At 42.1% G+C, this 18,524-nt stretch overlaps 1 protein-coding gene across 1 annotated transcript in view; it reads left to right on the forward strand.

Moving 5' to 3' along the window:
* Positions 1-17: 17 nt before the first annotated feature.
* si:dkey-11f4.7 (piezo-type mechanosensitive ion channel component 2) overlaps positions 18-18,524 on the forward strand; it is a 61,535-nt gene continuing 43,028 nt past the window's right edge. The window contains exons 1-11 of the mRNA XM_063193226.1: positions 18-108; positions 1,659-1,782; positions 3,622-4,336; positions 5,253-5,348; positions 11,253-11,354; positions 12,307-12,352; positions 12,719-12,878; positions 13,771-13,984; positions 14,568-14,781; positions 14,928-15,093; positions 18,080-18,166. Of these exons, the coding sequence (XP_063049296.1) occupies positions 4,273-4,336; positions 5,253-5,348; positions 11,253-11,354; positions 12,307-12,352; positions 12,719-12,878; positions 13,771-13,984; positions 14,568-14,781; positions 14,928-15,093; positions 18,080-18,166 (1,149 nt within the window). The 5' untranslated portion in view covers positions 18-108; positions 1,659-1,782; positions 3,622-4,272. The remainder of the gene's footprint in view (positions 109-1,658; positions 1,783-3,621; positions 4,337-5,252; positions 5,349-11,252; positions 11,355-12,306; positions 12,353-12,718; positions 12,879-13,770; positions 13,985-14,567; positions 14,782-14,927; positions 15,094-18,079; positions 18,167-18,524) is intronic.

The following is an 18,524-nucleotide window of genomic DNA, read 5'->3' on the forward strand; positions in this document are numbered from 1 at the left end:
CACATGATTGCACAAAACGTCAGCGTGCTCACATTCTGCGGAGAAGGGGCGCCCTCTTCAAAGAGACGGGAGAAACCAGCATGTTATGCAGGAGAATAAAGAAAAAACGTGAGAGTTTTATCATGTGAAAATTAACATACATGCATTGAAATGAACAGTTGCCGTGGTGCCAGTTGTTCCTTAATCTTAAACGGGAAAAGCCGTTTGCCAGTCTGATGTCAACAGCTGAACCATGTAGTTCTGAAATAACCTGATGTCAAACTAGACATGCAATAACAGTAGCACTTACCTCTAGCTCGTGCCTTGAATAGGGCTGAAAATGACCTATGAAATGCTAGGGGGGGAAACAAAAACAGTAGACAGCGAAGGACTGATGTCCACACTCCACAGGATGCCCACAGCTAGAAATTGAGGCCCATGCTAATTATGTCAGCCCACAGATAATTTGCAGTAAGCCGGTCTGTCGTGCATCCTCATACAAGCAAAGTCTATTTTTGTTACACCTATTTTGTCCTCAACTGTTTGCACTTTAACTGCTAAGTTTTGGTGGTGGATAAACTGCTCGTCCTTGTTGTAGGCCAATTAGAAAACATCTCATATTGTTTGTACTCAATTAATATAATTGTTGGGGTCGAAGAATGGCTAAAATCGTTTTCCCCAAAATGACACAAAACGCATTAACATTTTCTGGAGCCAAGTTAAGTAACTTCCTGTCTCGTAGAAAGCGCCGTCCTCAGAAAAACGCCAGGGGGCGGCAACACTCAGCACCACGGAGTTATTATATTTAACACTATTGTTCAGCTTCAGTCTGCGGCTGACCCCGCACCCTGCACACGCTTGCACAGGCCTAAGTAACCTAATGACTTTCTATCAGGAGGAGGGGATGAATAGGCGTAGTCCTACTGATTTTTGCAGGTCAGTGGACCTCGGCTTGAAATTGAATGAAAAAAAAGCAATTTATTTTGCAAATGCTTTCAATAAGCTATTTATCCCAGTCAACGAATTAATATGAACATTTCTCATTATACAGACTTTGAAAACCATGATATTTAATTCTAAATAAAGGTATGGGAATACATTGAATAGAGAGACACATTTAATTCCAAGCAAAGTCTCGCAAAAATGAAGTTGCTCTCAAAGTGGGAAAAGAAATGCCTGGACAGATGTATTGAGGATGTTGAAATGTTGGACAGGATAAGGATCTTAGCAGAGAATGTGAAAAGACAGAAAACCCCCTCCCCACATGTCTATGATGAGTGTTTACACCATTTCCCACCCTGGTTTGGCTTGTTAACCACATTATACAGTATACTAACGATGCTGTTGGTACACAAACTCATCTAAGTAGTCATTCATTTCTGGTCTTAATTTTTTCATTTTCAATAAAGTGTGTGTTCAGTACTTGGACAACATTTTCTGTCACTCTCTAATATCACTCACCTTTGAAGGTCCTCATATCAGTTAATGTATCCTCAAAGTTGGCCTTGACATAGCACCAGGGATTGGTGTAATTCTAAATGTATGTCTTTATACAGCCAGCACTTTATTGATTGAACTGGGTTCCTTAAACAGAGCACTCTGTTGCCCTCTCGTGCAGCATCCCAGGGGCTCTGGAGAGGGGTTTATTTGTTTGTGACGCTCACTATTCTTTATCACAGGCCTTGTTTGAATTACACCAAACATCTGGGGAGTCACAAGGTGAATGAAGATGATATACTCCCTCTCACCCAGATCCTGTTTTGACTACTGGGTTACTGTCTACGTTATCTCGCAAAGAAGAGGGTTAGTAGCAGTATTTTTGAATGCCCAATGCTAAGTGTGAGGCCAGACACTATACATGTACATTCAAGTGTAAACATTTAAACAAAGGGGATAATACGGCCTACTGATTTGTTCAAAGCTAAGACAAAAAAAAAAAAAATCGCTGGACATGCAAGTACTGTTGTGCGAGTCCGTGCAAGTGCAACATTTTGCAACATTCATGTGTGTGTGTGTGTGTGTGTGCGTGCGTGCGTGCGTGTGTGTTTTAATTAATCCCACTCAATGACTGTCAGAACAAATAATAAAATAAAACCCCAAAGGGTGACCAGAACAATCCACATAATTTCTTTTCATTGTGATGCACTTGAGTGAAGTGACTGATGGTTTGGCCTCCCCGTGTGTCTTTGCAGGAGTAAACAGCTGTGTTATACAGTCTCCCATCGTGTTACATTATGCATACATGATGGGCTGTCCCTCACTCTCCATTTAGCTTACAGTGTGGAGAGGTAATCACTGTGGCGTGGGCTCCTTCCGGAGTAAACAGCCCATGTTACACTGCCCGTTCACTCTGCCCAAATTGCACTGTCAATGAAATATTAGCTGCCTAGTCAGCACTCATCACTGTAATCAATTTAGATCTTCTAGAGCCTTTACTGAGCTCTTATTTAGTGGATTTCCAGGAGAATGAAAGGAGTAGACCAAACCAGACCCCCACATCTCTCTCTCTCTCTCTCTCTCTCTCTCTCTCTCTCTCTCTCTCTCTCTCTCTCTCTCTCTCTCTACTTCTTCTTTTAATGGGTTTCTGCTGAAATACAGACTGTCTTTGGGGCGACTCTTCCACTTTTGGGGTGAACTACTTACTGTTTGGACTGGAGGAGTGAAATCCAGAGGAACCCAAACAAAATGAAGTATTGATTTTATTTGTTTTTCGTTTTGTTTTTTTTCTTCTCATCCTAAGGTGCCTCTCACTTTTCTGGAAACAAACACCTCTCTTCTTCAGTCTATACAAAGACAGTAAACGGTATTTTCATCATAAAGGTCAATCTGGTGAATTACAGTAAGATTAACCCTTGAATACAGTAGAACAAAAACACAAGGACGAAACACAAGGACATTTGAGAATTACATATTGATGATAGCTGAGATTGATCTCATTTTGGAAAATTCTCAAGTCATCATGGCATAGAATATTGTACCTTTCCTTTTGACAGTGCTTGGAAAATATAAGGTCATAACATACATGATTTTTTTTGTTTTTCTGTTGTCTACAAGGTTAAAGGGTTCCTGGACTAACCAACCCGTTGAAGAATGGATAGGTTAGGGGTAACATGCAAATAATTCTGTTTTACTGTTTACTCTCCACACATAATTCTCTTTACCGTAGTTGACCCTGATATGGAAAGTTTAAAACTTGAAGGAATAGTATGGAATATTTTTTAGGAGTTAATGTCCAGAATTTATGATGCCCATTTACAAATGTTATCCTTTTCACAATTCCGTACCACCACCATCTAATTCTAAGTATTCATTATGACTTCTCCATGTCCATAATTTTGAATTTCCAGTAATATACATTTTTAGCTGCAAAACTTACTGTACTTTGGTCATACTAGTAAATATTAGTTTATTACTTAATACATATTCACGAAAAGATCAAATTTGTGAATGGGCAGCATAGTTGCAATGAGCAGCATATTTGCAACGCCTACTCTGGCCGTTATACTGTATAATGTACCTTAAAGTCACCTCCACTTTTCCTTGTTCATTTCTACTGTAGTTGTGCACACATATTTTTTGTCTCATTCAAAACTAGCTTCACTTCCACCATTCTCTGTTGTTCTCTCTCTCTTCTCTTGTTAGCGTCATCCTCAGCATCAGCAGAACCACCACCTCCACCCTCACCTCCCCTAACCCAACCCCACCCCACCCCACCCCACCCCTGAGATGTGCGGGGCCGATAAGGGGTTGCAAGGCTTGGCACTCTGGCTGTAATGCCTGTCTAATGGACAATCCCCCATGAATATTAGATATGCTTCCTCCGACTCAGAAATGAATCGGGGAGAGTGAAAAAAGTTCACCCCCAGGACTCTGAATAGTGTTTTTCTTTTCAATCTCTGAGTTTTTATTCTAATGGCCAAACAAACTTTTACAAGTCTGCATAAAACCTTTATTTTAACAATAAACAAAAAGAACGTGTTGTGCAATAAGTGGCCTGCTTACAGCCAGTTTTATACCCTAATGCATGTGTAATCGTCCACAGACATTAGCCAGAGTGTTGATGGGTGTGATGCTTCTCCCCTGCTCTCTGTTCTGCTCTACTCTGCCCCCCGCATCCTCCTCTCCCTCTGGGCTGGGCTTGAGGGAGAGAGGGGGGTGGTGGGTGTTGTGTTGTGGGAGTTACCTGCAGACCCCAGTACCAGTAACGGCAGCAGCGGAGCAGACTGGGAAGAGCCGGGCTATGAGTTTGGATGTGCGGGCTTGTGTTCCTCAGAAGTGGAGTTGTGAGAGAGAATGGCAACGGATATTATTGTTGGAGTGCTCTATAACGTCCTTTTGCCAACTCTGCTGCTTACTGGCAAGTTCATTTTCTATTTCTATTTTATTCAGTGCCAAGACGTGTTAGCGCTATGTTATGGTAATAATGTGTATGTTGGTAATGATGTTATAGTAATTATTCGAATACTAATCCTTATTATAATTACGGACATTATTAACTCCACAGCTTTGTATGTAATCGTTGAGTACGGTTAAGTCACTATGTTCTTGCATAATATAGCCATTTTACGCAGGATCGATCGATATAGAAAGTTAACTGAATGCAGCTAATTGGCATCAATGCAGAAGGGAGCTGGAAACTGGTGCTGATGCTGATGTCTCGTCTCTTGTGGTGACTTGTGTTAACAGGGTTTTGCTTTGGGATAATACTTCAAGTATTTACATTAATCCAAGTGGTTTTGGGTCTCAACGTTGTCCTACCAGTTAATTTGTTGAATTGATTACATAGCCAATCACTTACTCCAAGTCAGTTATTATCAGCTATTCTTCAAAATAGCCTTTGTTGAATATGTTTCACCTCAGCCTGCCAGATTGACAGATTTAAGGATATTTTTAGTCTTTTACTATCATTTTGTTTTACTGTTGTATAAATGTAACAATGCCTAATAGTTTGTTCTACACTGTACTGACCTCTCTGGCACTTTATCATTCTTAACTGTAGGTATATTGTAAGCGCAATGTTGCATATTGTTACACGTTAAAATGTACGTAATTGATGTAAAATAAAGTCGGTCCCACATTACCCTACTCTCCCTGTTACATTATTAAGGTAGAGTTTAAATGAATGTAACAAAACATGTCCCCTATGATGAATGTACAGTGCAAGTAGTACACAATGCTACATGTAGATGTAAGTCAGAAACGACAAAATATTACGAAAACGTCTGACCAATTCAAGACATTGTTGGCGTGTCTTTGTCTCCATCCCTTTGCAGCGATATCCTTCAGGTACAATGGCATCTCTGTGGTGTATCTGGTCTTTCTCCTGACCCTGCCCCTCCTGCCCTCCCCTAGTATACACACCATCAAAGGTACAGTAGCAACTGTCAATCATCCCACATGACACGCATGAGTCACACTAAATGCATACACCTACCTCATTACAGTAAGGCTGTAAATTTCAATGATCGTAAGATTCATAAATAGCTTGGGCTTGGCAGCTTTGTCTGAGTGAGCCATGACATGGTCATTGATGACCATTTCCCATTTACGTTGTTCAGAGATATATAACGTATTGTAGATGTATAAGAGAGGTGTTAGTGTGGTGAAATGGTCTAGTGTGTTCTAAAAGTCCTCTGTTGTGCTCCTGTGCTCGGTCAGTAAAACTTAGGATGGACTTTCTGATTTATTTTTTAGCTCTTTTTGTGATATTTTGTGATATCAAATTGTGATATTCCAGTTCCTAACTCCACGAAAAAGAAGGCAGAAAGGCTTAAAATAAAAATAGGGTGTAACATAGTCAAATGTTCTATCAAACAGCTTCCTTGGCGGAGGTCTGCACTCTCTGAGTCCATTTCTAGTTTATTATTGTCTTGGTGTTATGTGTCGTGTGGATGGCCAGGTGGCATTTCTCTTTTGGGGATTAATAAGGTCTCTCCCTCCCACTCTCTCTCTATCTCTCTGAAAGTAATGCATTACAGTAATTATTACATTGGCCAAGAACTAGGTTATGTTTTCGGTCGCGTTGGTTTGTCTGTTTGTTTATTTGTCTGTCTGTTTATTTGTCTGTCTGTTTATCAGCAGGATAACTCAAAAACTTATGAACGGATTTGGATGAAACTTTGTTGAGTTGTTGGAAATGACCCAAGGAACAAGTGATTCAATTCTGGTGGTAATCTGGATCACAATCCGGAACCAGGATTTTAAAAAGATCCTTCACCATTGCTAGCCTAGAAATGTAGACGCCCCTAGTGACTGCAAATTGAATTGCAGACGAGGCGAATATTGACATACCAGTTTCTAACTCCACAAAAAGAAGGCAGAAAGACTTAAATAAAAATAGGATACATTTCTTGTTATTACTTTGTAATGTGTTACTCCCATCACTGGTAGGTTACAGGTAGAGTGCGGAATTTTTTAGTAGTTTATTTTTTATAAAGGTTATGTTGACCATTCATGAATATGTGCACCATCAATTTCTAAGTATTCATTATGACTTGGAAATGTACACTTTTCATACATGAGTAGGTGGATCTTCCTCAGGTTCGCTAGGCACATTTGGCTGTGAAACTTAATGTATTTTTACTCTGGGCAGCATACATTTTGACAAAATTACATTCTAGACCTTCAAAGTGAAATAAGTGAAGAATACACACAGTAGACAGTTATTCAGCCTCTTTGATGTGTTGTTGCAGTGTTTTTCCTTGTGGCCATAGTAAATAAAAACTGCTTCTCAGATCGTCTTTACACTGGAGTCTGGGGGATTTCAAAGCAGCAAACCACAGGCGTTATGAGTGCCCATGTAGCCTGTGCAGGGACAGGCAGAGACAGCAAGAGTCAGCAATGTGACAAGCCATATCCTCTTAAGTGCCTTAAAACTGGCTTGAGGATTTCCAAATCAATTTTTAAGGTTTAGTTAATACTGCTAATATATAGTCAGCTAATTCTGGAATGATGGTCTGTTTTCCTTGCTGTTTTGTTCATTGCCCAGCAGCTGAATTTTGAATTAGGCACACATCATCAATGGTCAATTTCTCAATTAAAAGAATACACTTTTAGTTTAAAGCATAGAGCTAGATCTTATTAAGATACTCACAGACTCTGCTTCCATTGTAATATATTAACTTGGTGGCCAAGTTTAGTGTCTAGCACATATGTCCTGTCTATAGGGCTGAGTAGTAGCAGTACAGACTTGCCTTTACTTCATTTCAAAGCCATTTATCCAGGTGGAGATAACAGAGAGGTAGCCAGGGACCAGGGGTGCCACTAAAGGGTGGTAGATCAGGGCAGGTCAGGGTGCCTTGAACCTGACAGGGACCTAGAGAGAGGATGATACAGTAAAATGGTCACGTAGGGTTAGGGCGTCAGACTTGTAGCCCGTAGGTTGCCAGTTAAACTCCTAACCCCCCAGGTTGGTGGGGGGAGTAATTAACCAGTGCTCTCCCCCATCCTCCTCCATGACTGAGGTACCCTGAGCATGGTACCGTCCCCGCCACACTGCTCCCTTTCGGGCGCCATTGGGGGCTGCCCCCTTGCATGGGTGAGGCATAAATGCCGTTTTGTTGTGTGCAATGTGCAATGTTCACTTGTGTGCTGTGTCACAATGACAATGGGAGTTGGAGTTTCTAGTTGGGCTTTCACTTTCAGCATGCAGAGATACATTTTCCAGTGTGCATGTAGGGATGCAGTGTGGTAAACAAAATATACATTTTTAGAGTTTTGCTTGACTGATTGTACTGTGTGTTTTTTTCAGTGTGAGTAGGTTCATGTTGGATTAATTCTGGTTGTTCATGTTCATGATGTCAAATCACTGAATACCTAATCACACACACACACACACACACACACACACACACACACACACACACACACACACACACACACACACACACACACACTGAGGACCTGATCACATTGGGCATATTACATGTACATGAATGAGCTTAACATTGAATACAATTAAAATATCTCCCATAAGTCTAGACTCAAAGAGGAAAACAGTAAAATAGTCTCACATTATATCACATTGTGCGTTTTCGATGAGCGATTGCGAGGGCTGATCAGCAAAATAACTCGATCTCCCACCTCTGTAGTGTATGGCATAGGGCAGGGGTATTCAATTAAATGTCAACAAGGGCCAGTTTTTCAAATTCCTCCTAGTTAAGGGGTCGAATTTCAGGAATGTATTATGGTTGCCGACAATCAATCAAAAAAATACAGGACACTTCATTGATGTGGGGGTCTGGGGGTCCTCCCCCAGAAAGTTTGGCATTTTTTTAGATATAATTTCCTGCATTTTAACGTCTCATGTCCCGTTTCAGCTCGATTCGGAACCCGAACTTTTATCTCTAAATTCTGAAAAACAATTCAGTATTTCAAGGGGCTTGTGGGGGGCCAGAGCCTTGCTGTCCAAGGGCCGCATTTGGCCCCAGGGCCGCCATTTGAATAGCCCTGGCATAGGGGCTATCTGCTACATCATAACAATATCACAAGTCCCCACGAGTCCAGTCTTATTTGGGCAGACTATTTGCCAATATGAAATACTGTAGTATCAGTTGGCTGAGCAGTTGTAGCACAAAAGTAATTAGGAATGAGGAAATAGCCATTGACAAACGGGGGGAGGGGATTTATTGTTCCATTACTATTAATCGTTTCCATTTCAATCCCAGTGAATAAGAGTGTAGTATATATTTGATGTTTAGTTATCTCAGTGCTGCCATGAAGCATTTTGGTGATCAATACATGCCATTAAATGAGAGCGAGTGTCATGGATGGGCTCTCCACCAAAAGAGCTGGTGTAAAGAGCTGGGCCTGGACTGGTGTCTGTGCTGTATGTATACTCTCATATATAATGCATGGCTGAGTAATTATAGTGAGGAATTAAGAGTGGTGGTGTCAGCGTTCGTCTTGTGCTCGTGCTCGTGCTCGGAACGAGCGTTACTGTACCTCCCAGAGAGTGATATGGATCTGCTACACGTTTTATGTCCCTGCTCTCCTCTCCTCTCCTCTCCTCGTCCTCTCCTCGTCCTCTCCTCTCCTATCCTCTCCCGCTCTCCTCTACCACTCTCCTCTCCTCTCCTCTCCTCTCATCTCCTCTCCTCTCCTCTCCCGCTCTCCTCTCCTCTCCTCTCCTCTCCTCTCCTCCTTGGTTTATCTCTTTGAATTTGGGGTGGTCGTCATTAAGTGAGAGAATATAAGTTCCATACTGTTCGAAATTCCAACTTCACCATTTTACAACTCATAATTTTAGCCCGAAATGTAGAGGAAGACAAAAGCATGAAAGTACCGTGAGGCCTGCGTCCACAGTGTCATTTTTGCACTTTGTTCAGTTCGGAGTTTTCAGAGTTCTCACCTCAGTGAGTGTTTTCAAAAACATAATTCTCTGTATTAATGTGTACGGTAGGGGTGTAAACGAATACACGTACACACACGCACGCACGCACACACACACACACACACACACACACACACACACACACACACACACACACACACACACACACACACACACACACACACACACACACACACACACACACACACACACACACACACACACACACACACACACACACACACACACACACACTGTTTGAGCTGTCCTCCTAGGCCCCTTACACACTAAGGCGGATCCGCCTTAGTGTGTAAGGGGCCTAGGAGGACAGCTCAAACAGTGTGTGTGTGTGTGTGTGTGTGTGTGTGTGTGTGTGTGTGTGTGTGTGTGTGTGTGCGTGCGTGCGTGCGTGCGTGCGTGCGTGCGTGCGTGCGTGCGTGCGTGCGTGCGTGCGTGCGTGCGTGCGTGCGTGCGTGCGTGCGTGCGTGCGTGCGTGCGTGCGTGCGTGCGTGCGTGCGTGTGTGTACGGGGTTGATGAGGCCATTAAACAGCTTTAACCAGGATGAGCCCCGGACAGCTGTTTGTAAAGGCACGGCACAGGCAGCTGAGAGATGACATAAAGCTTTTAGTCAAAACTTGAGGTTATCGGAAACGCATTTCTGCTGCCTCAGCTAATGCTTTGCATGACTCCCAATTGGGTTTTCTGCTAAACAAACAGAAACCAAACAACAATGCTGCATCTATGTCCCACCTGCATGTGTGTCTTGCATGTCTGCATGTCCAGTCTCCCGGGCCAATGAGGCCCTATAGTAACACTCCTCCTCTGTTCTACCGTGGATATGGAGGCATACAAAACAGACATTAGTCGGATAGGGGCTCAATCGACCTGTCCTGTGAAATTCAATTGTTATGTTTTCCTGAAACAAAAAGCTTGAAAACCTCGGAAAAGGAAATGGCCACCGCGTTCCTCAATTGATTTCTCTGTATGTTGTGGAATGCGAGATACTAATGGCTAAAAGATCATCAAATGTCAGTCTGCAGAGGTAAACAAAAGGGAAAATCAAACACATCTGCTCGTGCCTTTGAAGACAGGTGACTTCCCTAATTCATACCTCTGTCCCACTTGAGAGCAAAAGTAATTATGATAAGCTGGTTCAATGATTCTGCTGAAGCAAAAAAATATGGCAAGACTTAAACTTTTTCTCTGAACTCCAAGATGTCAACCTTTGCAGGTTTAAAAACTGCTGTGATGGGGGTTAAAAGAAAACTTGTATGACATATTTCAGGAGTATCGTCACCCAAAATGTAAGTGACGCCATAACTGCCATCGTCTCATATATTGTATCATGTTTCTACTATTACTACACAGTGCAAAACCATGAATAAAACCCAGCCACTCAATTAACACTGGTGGCTATAATGGGGTCTCAGTTTTATGACCAAGCTAAGGAGCACACACACACATCCAAACTGTGATGATTGTGTTTATTGCAAGCATTGTGTGTGTCTCTTACCGTCTAGTATACCCTTGTGTTTTATGGGTGTGTTGTATGTCTACTCTGTGTTCTACCTATTTTCACAACATTATTAGTTAGATTACTTATAAGAGTAAGAAAATAGGTAAGAAAAGTATACGTTACTTTATTAATTTCTTTTGTTTTATGTTCATGTACAGCACCTCCCCTGTAATAAACCTGGCTCGATAAATAAGCATTACTTACAACCAGGGTTCTAAATTAACACCCGCCAACCTGCGAAATGCTGGTGAAATTTCGGTTTGGCTGTTAGAAAAGAAGACTTACTAGCCACTTTGACCCATTAGAGAGTTTGTGTTTGGCTGGTAATATTAACCTCCCAGCCATTTTGGCTGCTGATGAAAAAAAGACTTATTTAGAGCCGTGCTTCCAACCTTGCTTTGCTCCTCTCCTCTCCTCCTCCAAAGGGAAGACGGGCAAGTTCCTGATGTTCCTCTGCTGCACCAGCGTCACCTTCCTGGCCCTGCAGTGTGGAATGCAGATCGCCTTCTCCTACATCCCTAAGCATGGTAAACACCTCCCAGACACTCTGGACCCTTTATCATCATATCTGTTTAACCCCATTGCACAGAGCCTGTTTTATAACACTACTGTCACCAAAATCGTTGTTATGATGTTGTTATGAGTATTTTCAGCTGCCGCCGGCGTTCCCATCTGCAGTAAGAGGCTACTGAAGGACGAGGTGCATCTTACTCAGTTCTTCTTTTCTTTATATATATATTTTTTAATTACATAGCTGCTATGTAAAATAGCTAAAAAAGAATTACAAAGAGCTGTGTGCGATCCACCTCTTCATTCTACATTTTATTCAACTGGATGCGCACCATGGGAGAGCGTGGAGTGCTGGAACTACTATCATATCTGTTTAGCCACATGTGTTTGTGGATGTATCGGAATCAACTTGATTGGCCAAGCACACTTACAGATGTTGCCTCTTAACACCCATCTCATGACAAGTACCTTATGATGGCATCAGTGCACATGTACTCACATGTTCAGTATAGTGTACAGTGACCCATGATATCACGTCGCTTCACCGCCCAAAATAGCCAACAGCCAGTAACAAATAACCATGAGTAGTCTTGTACAGTCAAAAGGTGACCACTTTTAATGAACAAAAAAAAGAAATAACACATCTCCCTCTCCTTCTGTGGACCACACCCACAAGAGGAGGTTAATCACTGTTGTTTGCCGCTTAGCCCTCTGGCCCGGCTCATGCCGCTGAATGAAAATTTAATGAGTCGGAATAACTGGGGGAAGTCTTGTGCTGATTGGACAGAAATCACTGAGCCATAATGATATTTATAATCAATATCATTACCATAATGATGTTCATGATATATTTCCCCTTCCCTTTGTGTCTGTCTGTGTCTGTGTGTCTGTCTGTGTCTGTGTCTGTGTCTGTGTCTGTGTCTGTGTCTGTGTCTGTGTCTATGTCTGTGTGTGTGATCTCTTCTGCAGTAAGCGGGATTTGGGACCTGGTTCTCTATCATCTGGGTATCGTGAGGTATGAATGGGGTCGGATGGTTTTTAGCCATCAGCTGGCTTCTGTGGTGTCTGTGGTGTGGCTCTTTGCTGGTTTTCTGACCATTAAACAATTAAGGGCTCCTGTCTTTACTGAGAGGGAAGTGTGTAGTTATTTGGCTGTCCATTTCTCTAAGTAGATTTTTATCTCTTAAAACCACTTATACGTTCACCTTTGAAGCACTTTGAAACAATTTAGTTGTTGTTGGATGTACCGTACATCCACTTGTTCTGTTCTTGTTTTGCTCACATAATGGTTATATTTTTGGTTATAGTTTTTCTTGCAGAGTCTCCACATTAACAATGAACTGCTAGAGCATTGTAATAAGCTGCACCTGTGTCTGGGTAGGTTCAGTGATGTGGATGCGGGTAACGTGTTCCGGCTGCTGGCTCCAGACCTGGGCCTGACGTGGTGTGGCCTCTTCATCTGGCGCCTCTGCAGGAAACTGCTCCGCCCACCGCCTGTCGTCAGCCTCCACGACAACTGCATCAAGCCCTCGGACGATGAGGTGGGGACAACCTTTAACAAACAACCGATTTTACTTGATTAATCAAGAATTCCCGAGTTTCCAACCTGAGACAAAATGCATGTGTGATACTAACTGTCACAATGTTTTTCCTTTCCCAATTTAAATCTAAAAAAAAGCCTGAAAAAATATGAAATAAAATTAAACTTTTAGACCTCAAGCTTGAGGGTTATTCTTGTTAGTTGTGGGATGTTTTGCACCAGGTGTAGCAGACTTTGGTATCTTTGTACTTATATTCATTAGATTATGTATCAAAGATACTGCCTAACGTGTTGACATTTTTGTAATTTTTGTGAAATGGTGGTCTGGTGATCACAGAGAATGCTAATGAAGGCAGAACCCAGAAACATCTGCTCTGCTCTGCCCTGCTCTCAAAAAGAAAACCCTCCTTCTGCTTGACCTTAGCGTCTTTCTCAGTGTGTGAACCTACTCTCGCCATTGAACTGTTCTATTTGGGTTTACGCACCCAATTTTTCTACATGTCTTCAGCGCACCATATGTAATTCCTTCCTGGGATCCAGTCTTTTTGTAGAATTGTCCCAGTGTTGGGATTCTGCTCTTACCAAGACAGTTAGTGCAGCTCAACTGGGTTCCTTCCATTCTATTGCATTACACTTAGCTGACGCTTTTATCCAAAGTGACTTACAGTTACTCACAGGGTGTTGGTTACAGTCCCTGGAGCTGTGTTGGGTTAGGTGCTTTACTCAAGGGCACCTCAGCCATGGAGTGCAGTAGGGAGTGGAATGGTGGGATTTGAACCTGCAACCCTCTGATCTAAATATATTTAACCACTAGGCCACGGCTGCCCCTTCTGTACTGTAAAACTGACGGAGTATTCTCTGATCTCTTTCTTCCAAACGGACGGACGGACCAGGAGTCCAGCGAGTCTGAGACGGAAGACGATGACGATGACAGTGACATGGGCTCCACGACGGACAGCTCGGAGGCAAGTGGTGGGGCGCTTCCCCAGCCCCAGCCGGCCTTCATCCAGAAGCTGGTGGTCTTCATGGCCGGCCTGAGGCTGCTGATTTCCTCAGTCATGAACACGGCCGGGAAGGTGGTGGTGACCATCCAACTTTGCTTAGCAGGTACTGGCGGGGTTGGGAAATGACCCAGGCTGGACTTTTCACTTGTTGACATTTTGGAGGCCTCATTGAAATTTTACCACAGGTGAAACAAATGTTGACTACAGTTTGTTTATTAGATGTGTGACTAAATAGAGTAGACCTATCGTAAATATTGCTATCACAAGACAAAGAAATTACTTTATAAACCTGCAAACATCATTACTGTTGATTTTTCTATACACAATGTCGGCCATATTGGATTTCGTAATGGATTTGCTTTATGCAATGGCTGACTTGGCAATCATGTAACGATCAAATATTACCAATGCCAGTCAAAACAATGCCTTTAAAACACCAAATATGCCAATTTTGCTATAGATGTATAATGTCGGCCATCTTGGATTTGCCACTTTAAATGAAAGGAAACAAGTTGCTTTGTATTCAGGGTTTCCCTGGAAATAAAAAATATTGTTTTGGTCACGCCTGTCTAGAGAAGAAAACAATATGTAGATAGTTCATGTTGAAGACCCCTTACCCTATGGTCAGTGTTGACGTTTCTAGATGTAAATAAGCTGTTGTTATATTGATATTTTCCATATTTCAGGTATCGCCTTGCCCTCTCTGACGTCTAGCGTGTACTTTGGGGCCTTTCTGATGTTGGTGTGGTTGTGGGTGTACAATCGGCCGGTGTCTTTGCTGGCGTTCAGCAGCATGTGTGTGATGATGACCATCTTCAGTGCCGGACACATCTTCGGCCTCTATCTTTACCAGCTCCCCCTGCTGCAGGAGTGCATTCCTCCGCACGACGTCTACGCAAGGTAGGCAAAAGGTGGCAGTGGGCCAACTTGGCATTGGCAGTGGTAGTCATTTAGTGAAATCACTTGACAGGGTTTTTATTTTTTGAAATATATTTCCTCCTCTCCTCTCCTCCTCTCCTCTCCTCTCCTCTCCTCTCCTCTTCCAGGCTGTTTGGCATGACTGCCTTCATCCTCACCAACTCCTCTGAGCCCCACAGACTGCAGCTGCAGCCAGACGTCTCGTGGCCCGTCTTCATCAACCCCCTGCTGCTGCTGCTGCTCTACTTCACCCTGGTGGCGCTGATGCACAAATGGGTCCACATAGACCCAGAGGTATGAGAAGTCAAAAGAGTTTAGCAAGTTTGAGTGAACACCCTTGATCTTATCATAAGCGTGTCATAAGCTTCCCAACGCCTCCTTGACCCCATCATAAGCCTACCAACGCCCCCCTTGGAATTAAAAAATAAAATGGACTAATGCCCCCCAATGGGAACTAAGCCCCGCCCCCACTCCTTCTCAACATCCCTCCCCCCCACCCCCAAAAAATATTAAAGGTGGGGTTGCAGGTTAACCATTTTAAGAAAATGTACTATTATGACATCACGTTGGGGGTTCCGCAGGCTCATATGAGTCTATGTAGAACCTTAGAATCCTGGGGGAGTTCCCCCAACGTGATGTCATACCTGCAACCCCACCTTTAAGCTGTAGGAGTATAGTTGTTAGTCAAAATGAGTTTAGTTGCCCGCAACTCAGTCATCTAACAACTCCAACTCCAACTATGAGGAGCAGGGAGCATGGGCATCTTCCCAGACAACCCAGAGGTACCGCAGGCCATCTACTGTAAGGACATGTCTGTGAAAATGTTCAATCATTCAGGTCATCTAAGTCAAGAGGTTTAGTTTGACAAAGGTTTGCGAGGGCCTGCACACCTTTTTCAAGTTTCTTTTTCAGCAAGTGCAGCTTTTCATGGTACTATATAGCAGAGGTGTGACCAAGTCACTAATGTGCAAGTCACAAGTAAGTCTCGAGTCTTTCCTCTCAAGTCCGAGTCAAGTCACAAGTCAAGACACATCTGACCAAGTCAAGTCCAAGTCCAAGTCATACCCTAGCCAAGTCAAGTCCAAGTCCAAGTCTCATTTTTTTCAAGTCCTTAACAAGTCACAAAGGAATTTTCTATTTGATAGTCATCAGTTGTCAGGTGGAAGAGTGCAACACTGCTTCTTTACGATTCACCACTTTATATTTTGGTGTGTGCAACACTGCTTCTTTACGATTCACCACTTTATTTTTTGGCGAGCACACCAAAAAATTATGTGGTGAATCGTAAAGAAGCAGTGTTGCACTCCTCCATCTGGCAAATGATGACTAACAGAGGTTCAGTTGCAAACAGCTATATATTTTTGGGGGCTTGAAAGATGATTTGTTGCTCAGCTGAGAAGTTTCATCAGTTCTAGTTTTGATATGATAACTCCCCTCTATAACCCATTCAACCCTAAGGCACCTTCAAAAAACGCCTGACCTACCACGTCACTGTTTGGTGCAATGTGTTGTCAACCGTTAAAGGGACACTGTGTGAGATTTTTAGTTGTTTATTTTCAGAATTCATGCTGCCCATTCACTAATGTTACCTTTTTCATGAATACTTACCACCAGCATCAATTCTAAGTATTCATTATGACTGGAAAAAATGTACTTTTCATACATGAAAAGGGGGATCTTCTCCATGGTCCGCCATTTTGAATTTCCAAAAATAGCCACTTTTAGCTGCAAAAATGACTGTACTTGGACCATACTAGAAAATATTTGTTTATTACTTAGTAAACTTTCATGTTAAGATCAAATTTGGCAATAGGCAGCCCAGTTTCAATGAGCAGCATAGTTGCAGTACCTTTTTTGACCATTTCCTGCACAGTGTACCTTTAACCGTTAAGGCCTCTGACCATACAATGCACCCAAACAGTCACGTAGGACATCTGACAACACTATCTACCTCAACACTTCAACAGTCAATATTCAATATTAAAGGGGGCCACCTCAACACAGAGGTAAGGTTGCTCTGAGGCATGGAGGCCTGGAAGTTCTTCAGACCTTCTAGTTTGGCCAAGCTGCGCTGAGTTCAGACGTTCATTCAAGCTAGTGGAAATACTCCAATTGAGGGACATTTTAAAAGTTAAGAGATAGCCATCTTGGCCAGACTGGCTTGCCCAGGCTAATCTGATGTTACCAACCTGAATACTCTGTAATGTCTCTGTAATGCAACAGAAGCGTTTTATGTACAGGTTAAAAGGGGGATTGCTGTCATTAGAATTGCAGATAGATGTACCACTCCTAAATGTATTTATTGTACCACCGTTATAGCCTATGGAGAGTGGCTCAGCAAATCCCTAAGTACATTCTACCCTTTTACATGTTGATGAACCACTGGAACGATTTTGGACGCATTATTTTAAGTACTTAGGATCATTTTAATATTCATAAGGTGGGGTTAATTACACTTCTTCCATAAGGCCCTGAAACATTTTTAGAAGCACCCCTTCTGACAGATATTCTATGTGTGCTTTAATATCTTTGTATTAAAACACCTTAATGGATACTTTGGGTAAGCAGAGCTCATTTTAACTTCATATTAAACAGGGAAGAGGGGGGTAGCCCAAACTTGCCTTAAGTGCTTTCAGACCCTCCACATGGGACAGGCTATCTCCCTTCCTTACTCTATTAGATTGAGCCCTTACGTTGAGCTGCTTTGTCAAAATGAGCTACCTGTAACACTTTTTAATAGGTAAATAAAATAGATATTGTAGTGTCGAATAGGACTGGGCGATATGGAAAAAGACCTATATCATGATATGGATTTCCTTGTATCACGATAACGATATATATCACGATACAGCACAATTATGTATGTTTTCTGTTATTCTCTTTATTTTCTCTTTATTTTGTCGTATTGCATAACCACTTGTCTTAAAAATGAATCTTTTTATTCTTATTTTTACAGTTATATGAACTTGGAGCATGTATAGTGACATGAAATGTAATTAAATGATCTTAAATAGTTTAAAATTCATAAAATTAGTTTATCACGATATAAAAAATAGAAGGGAAAGGGCACGATATACTAAATTTTATCACGATAACGATATATATAGTCATATTGCCCAGCTCTAGTGACAAAGTGATATATGGCCGTGGTACTTTTTTTTATTTAACAAAGGATTTTAAAGGACCAGGTCCATTAAACAACGAAACAGCTGAACTGGCTTGTGAATAAATGTGATAGAAATGTCAATCTCAATATGATGTTCTCCTTGGTCTGTTACAGGAGGTAGAGGGGATCGAGCTAGCTGCTATGTGTGAGATACCTCCTAGCTTCTCAGAAGTCATGTCCCCATCACCCACCAGCCTAGAGGTAAACACAAGATTTTACACCATTTTCACTTGTTTACAGTTATATACATGGAAGAGATTTGACCATACTTAGCAGAGTACTTTGGACCGAAAGAGCATCCTTTTCTTAAATTGGCACCATTAAACAACAATAAATGTTTTCTTATGTTCTAATGTTAAACGTAGCACCTGTATGATGAGTTCTTCTTCTTCTTCTTCTTCTTCTTCTTCTTCTTCTTCTTCTTCTTCTTCTTCTTCTTCTTCTTCTTCTTCTTCTTCTTCTTCTTCGTCTTCTTCTCCTTCTCCTTCTCCTTCTCCTCCTCCTTCTCCTTCTTCTTCTTCTTCTCCTTCTTCTTCTTCTTCTTCTTCTTCTTCTTCTT

The sequence above is a fragment of the Engraulis encrasicolus genome, chromosome 2 (genome assembly GCF_034702125.1).
Source record: "Engraulis encrasicolus isolate BLACKSEA-1 chromosome 2, IST_EnEncr_1.0, whole genome shotgun sequence".
In the NCBI taxonomy this organism is placed as follows: domain Eukaryota; kingdom Metazoa; phylum Chordata; class Actinopteri; order Clupeiformes; family Engraulidae; genus Engraulis; species Engraulis encrasicolus.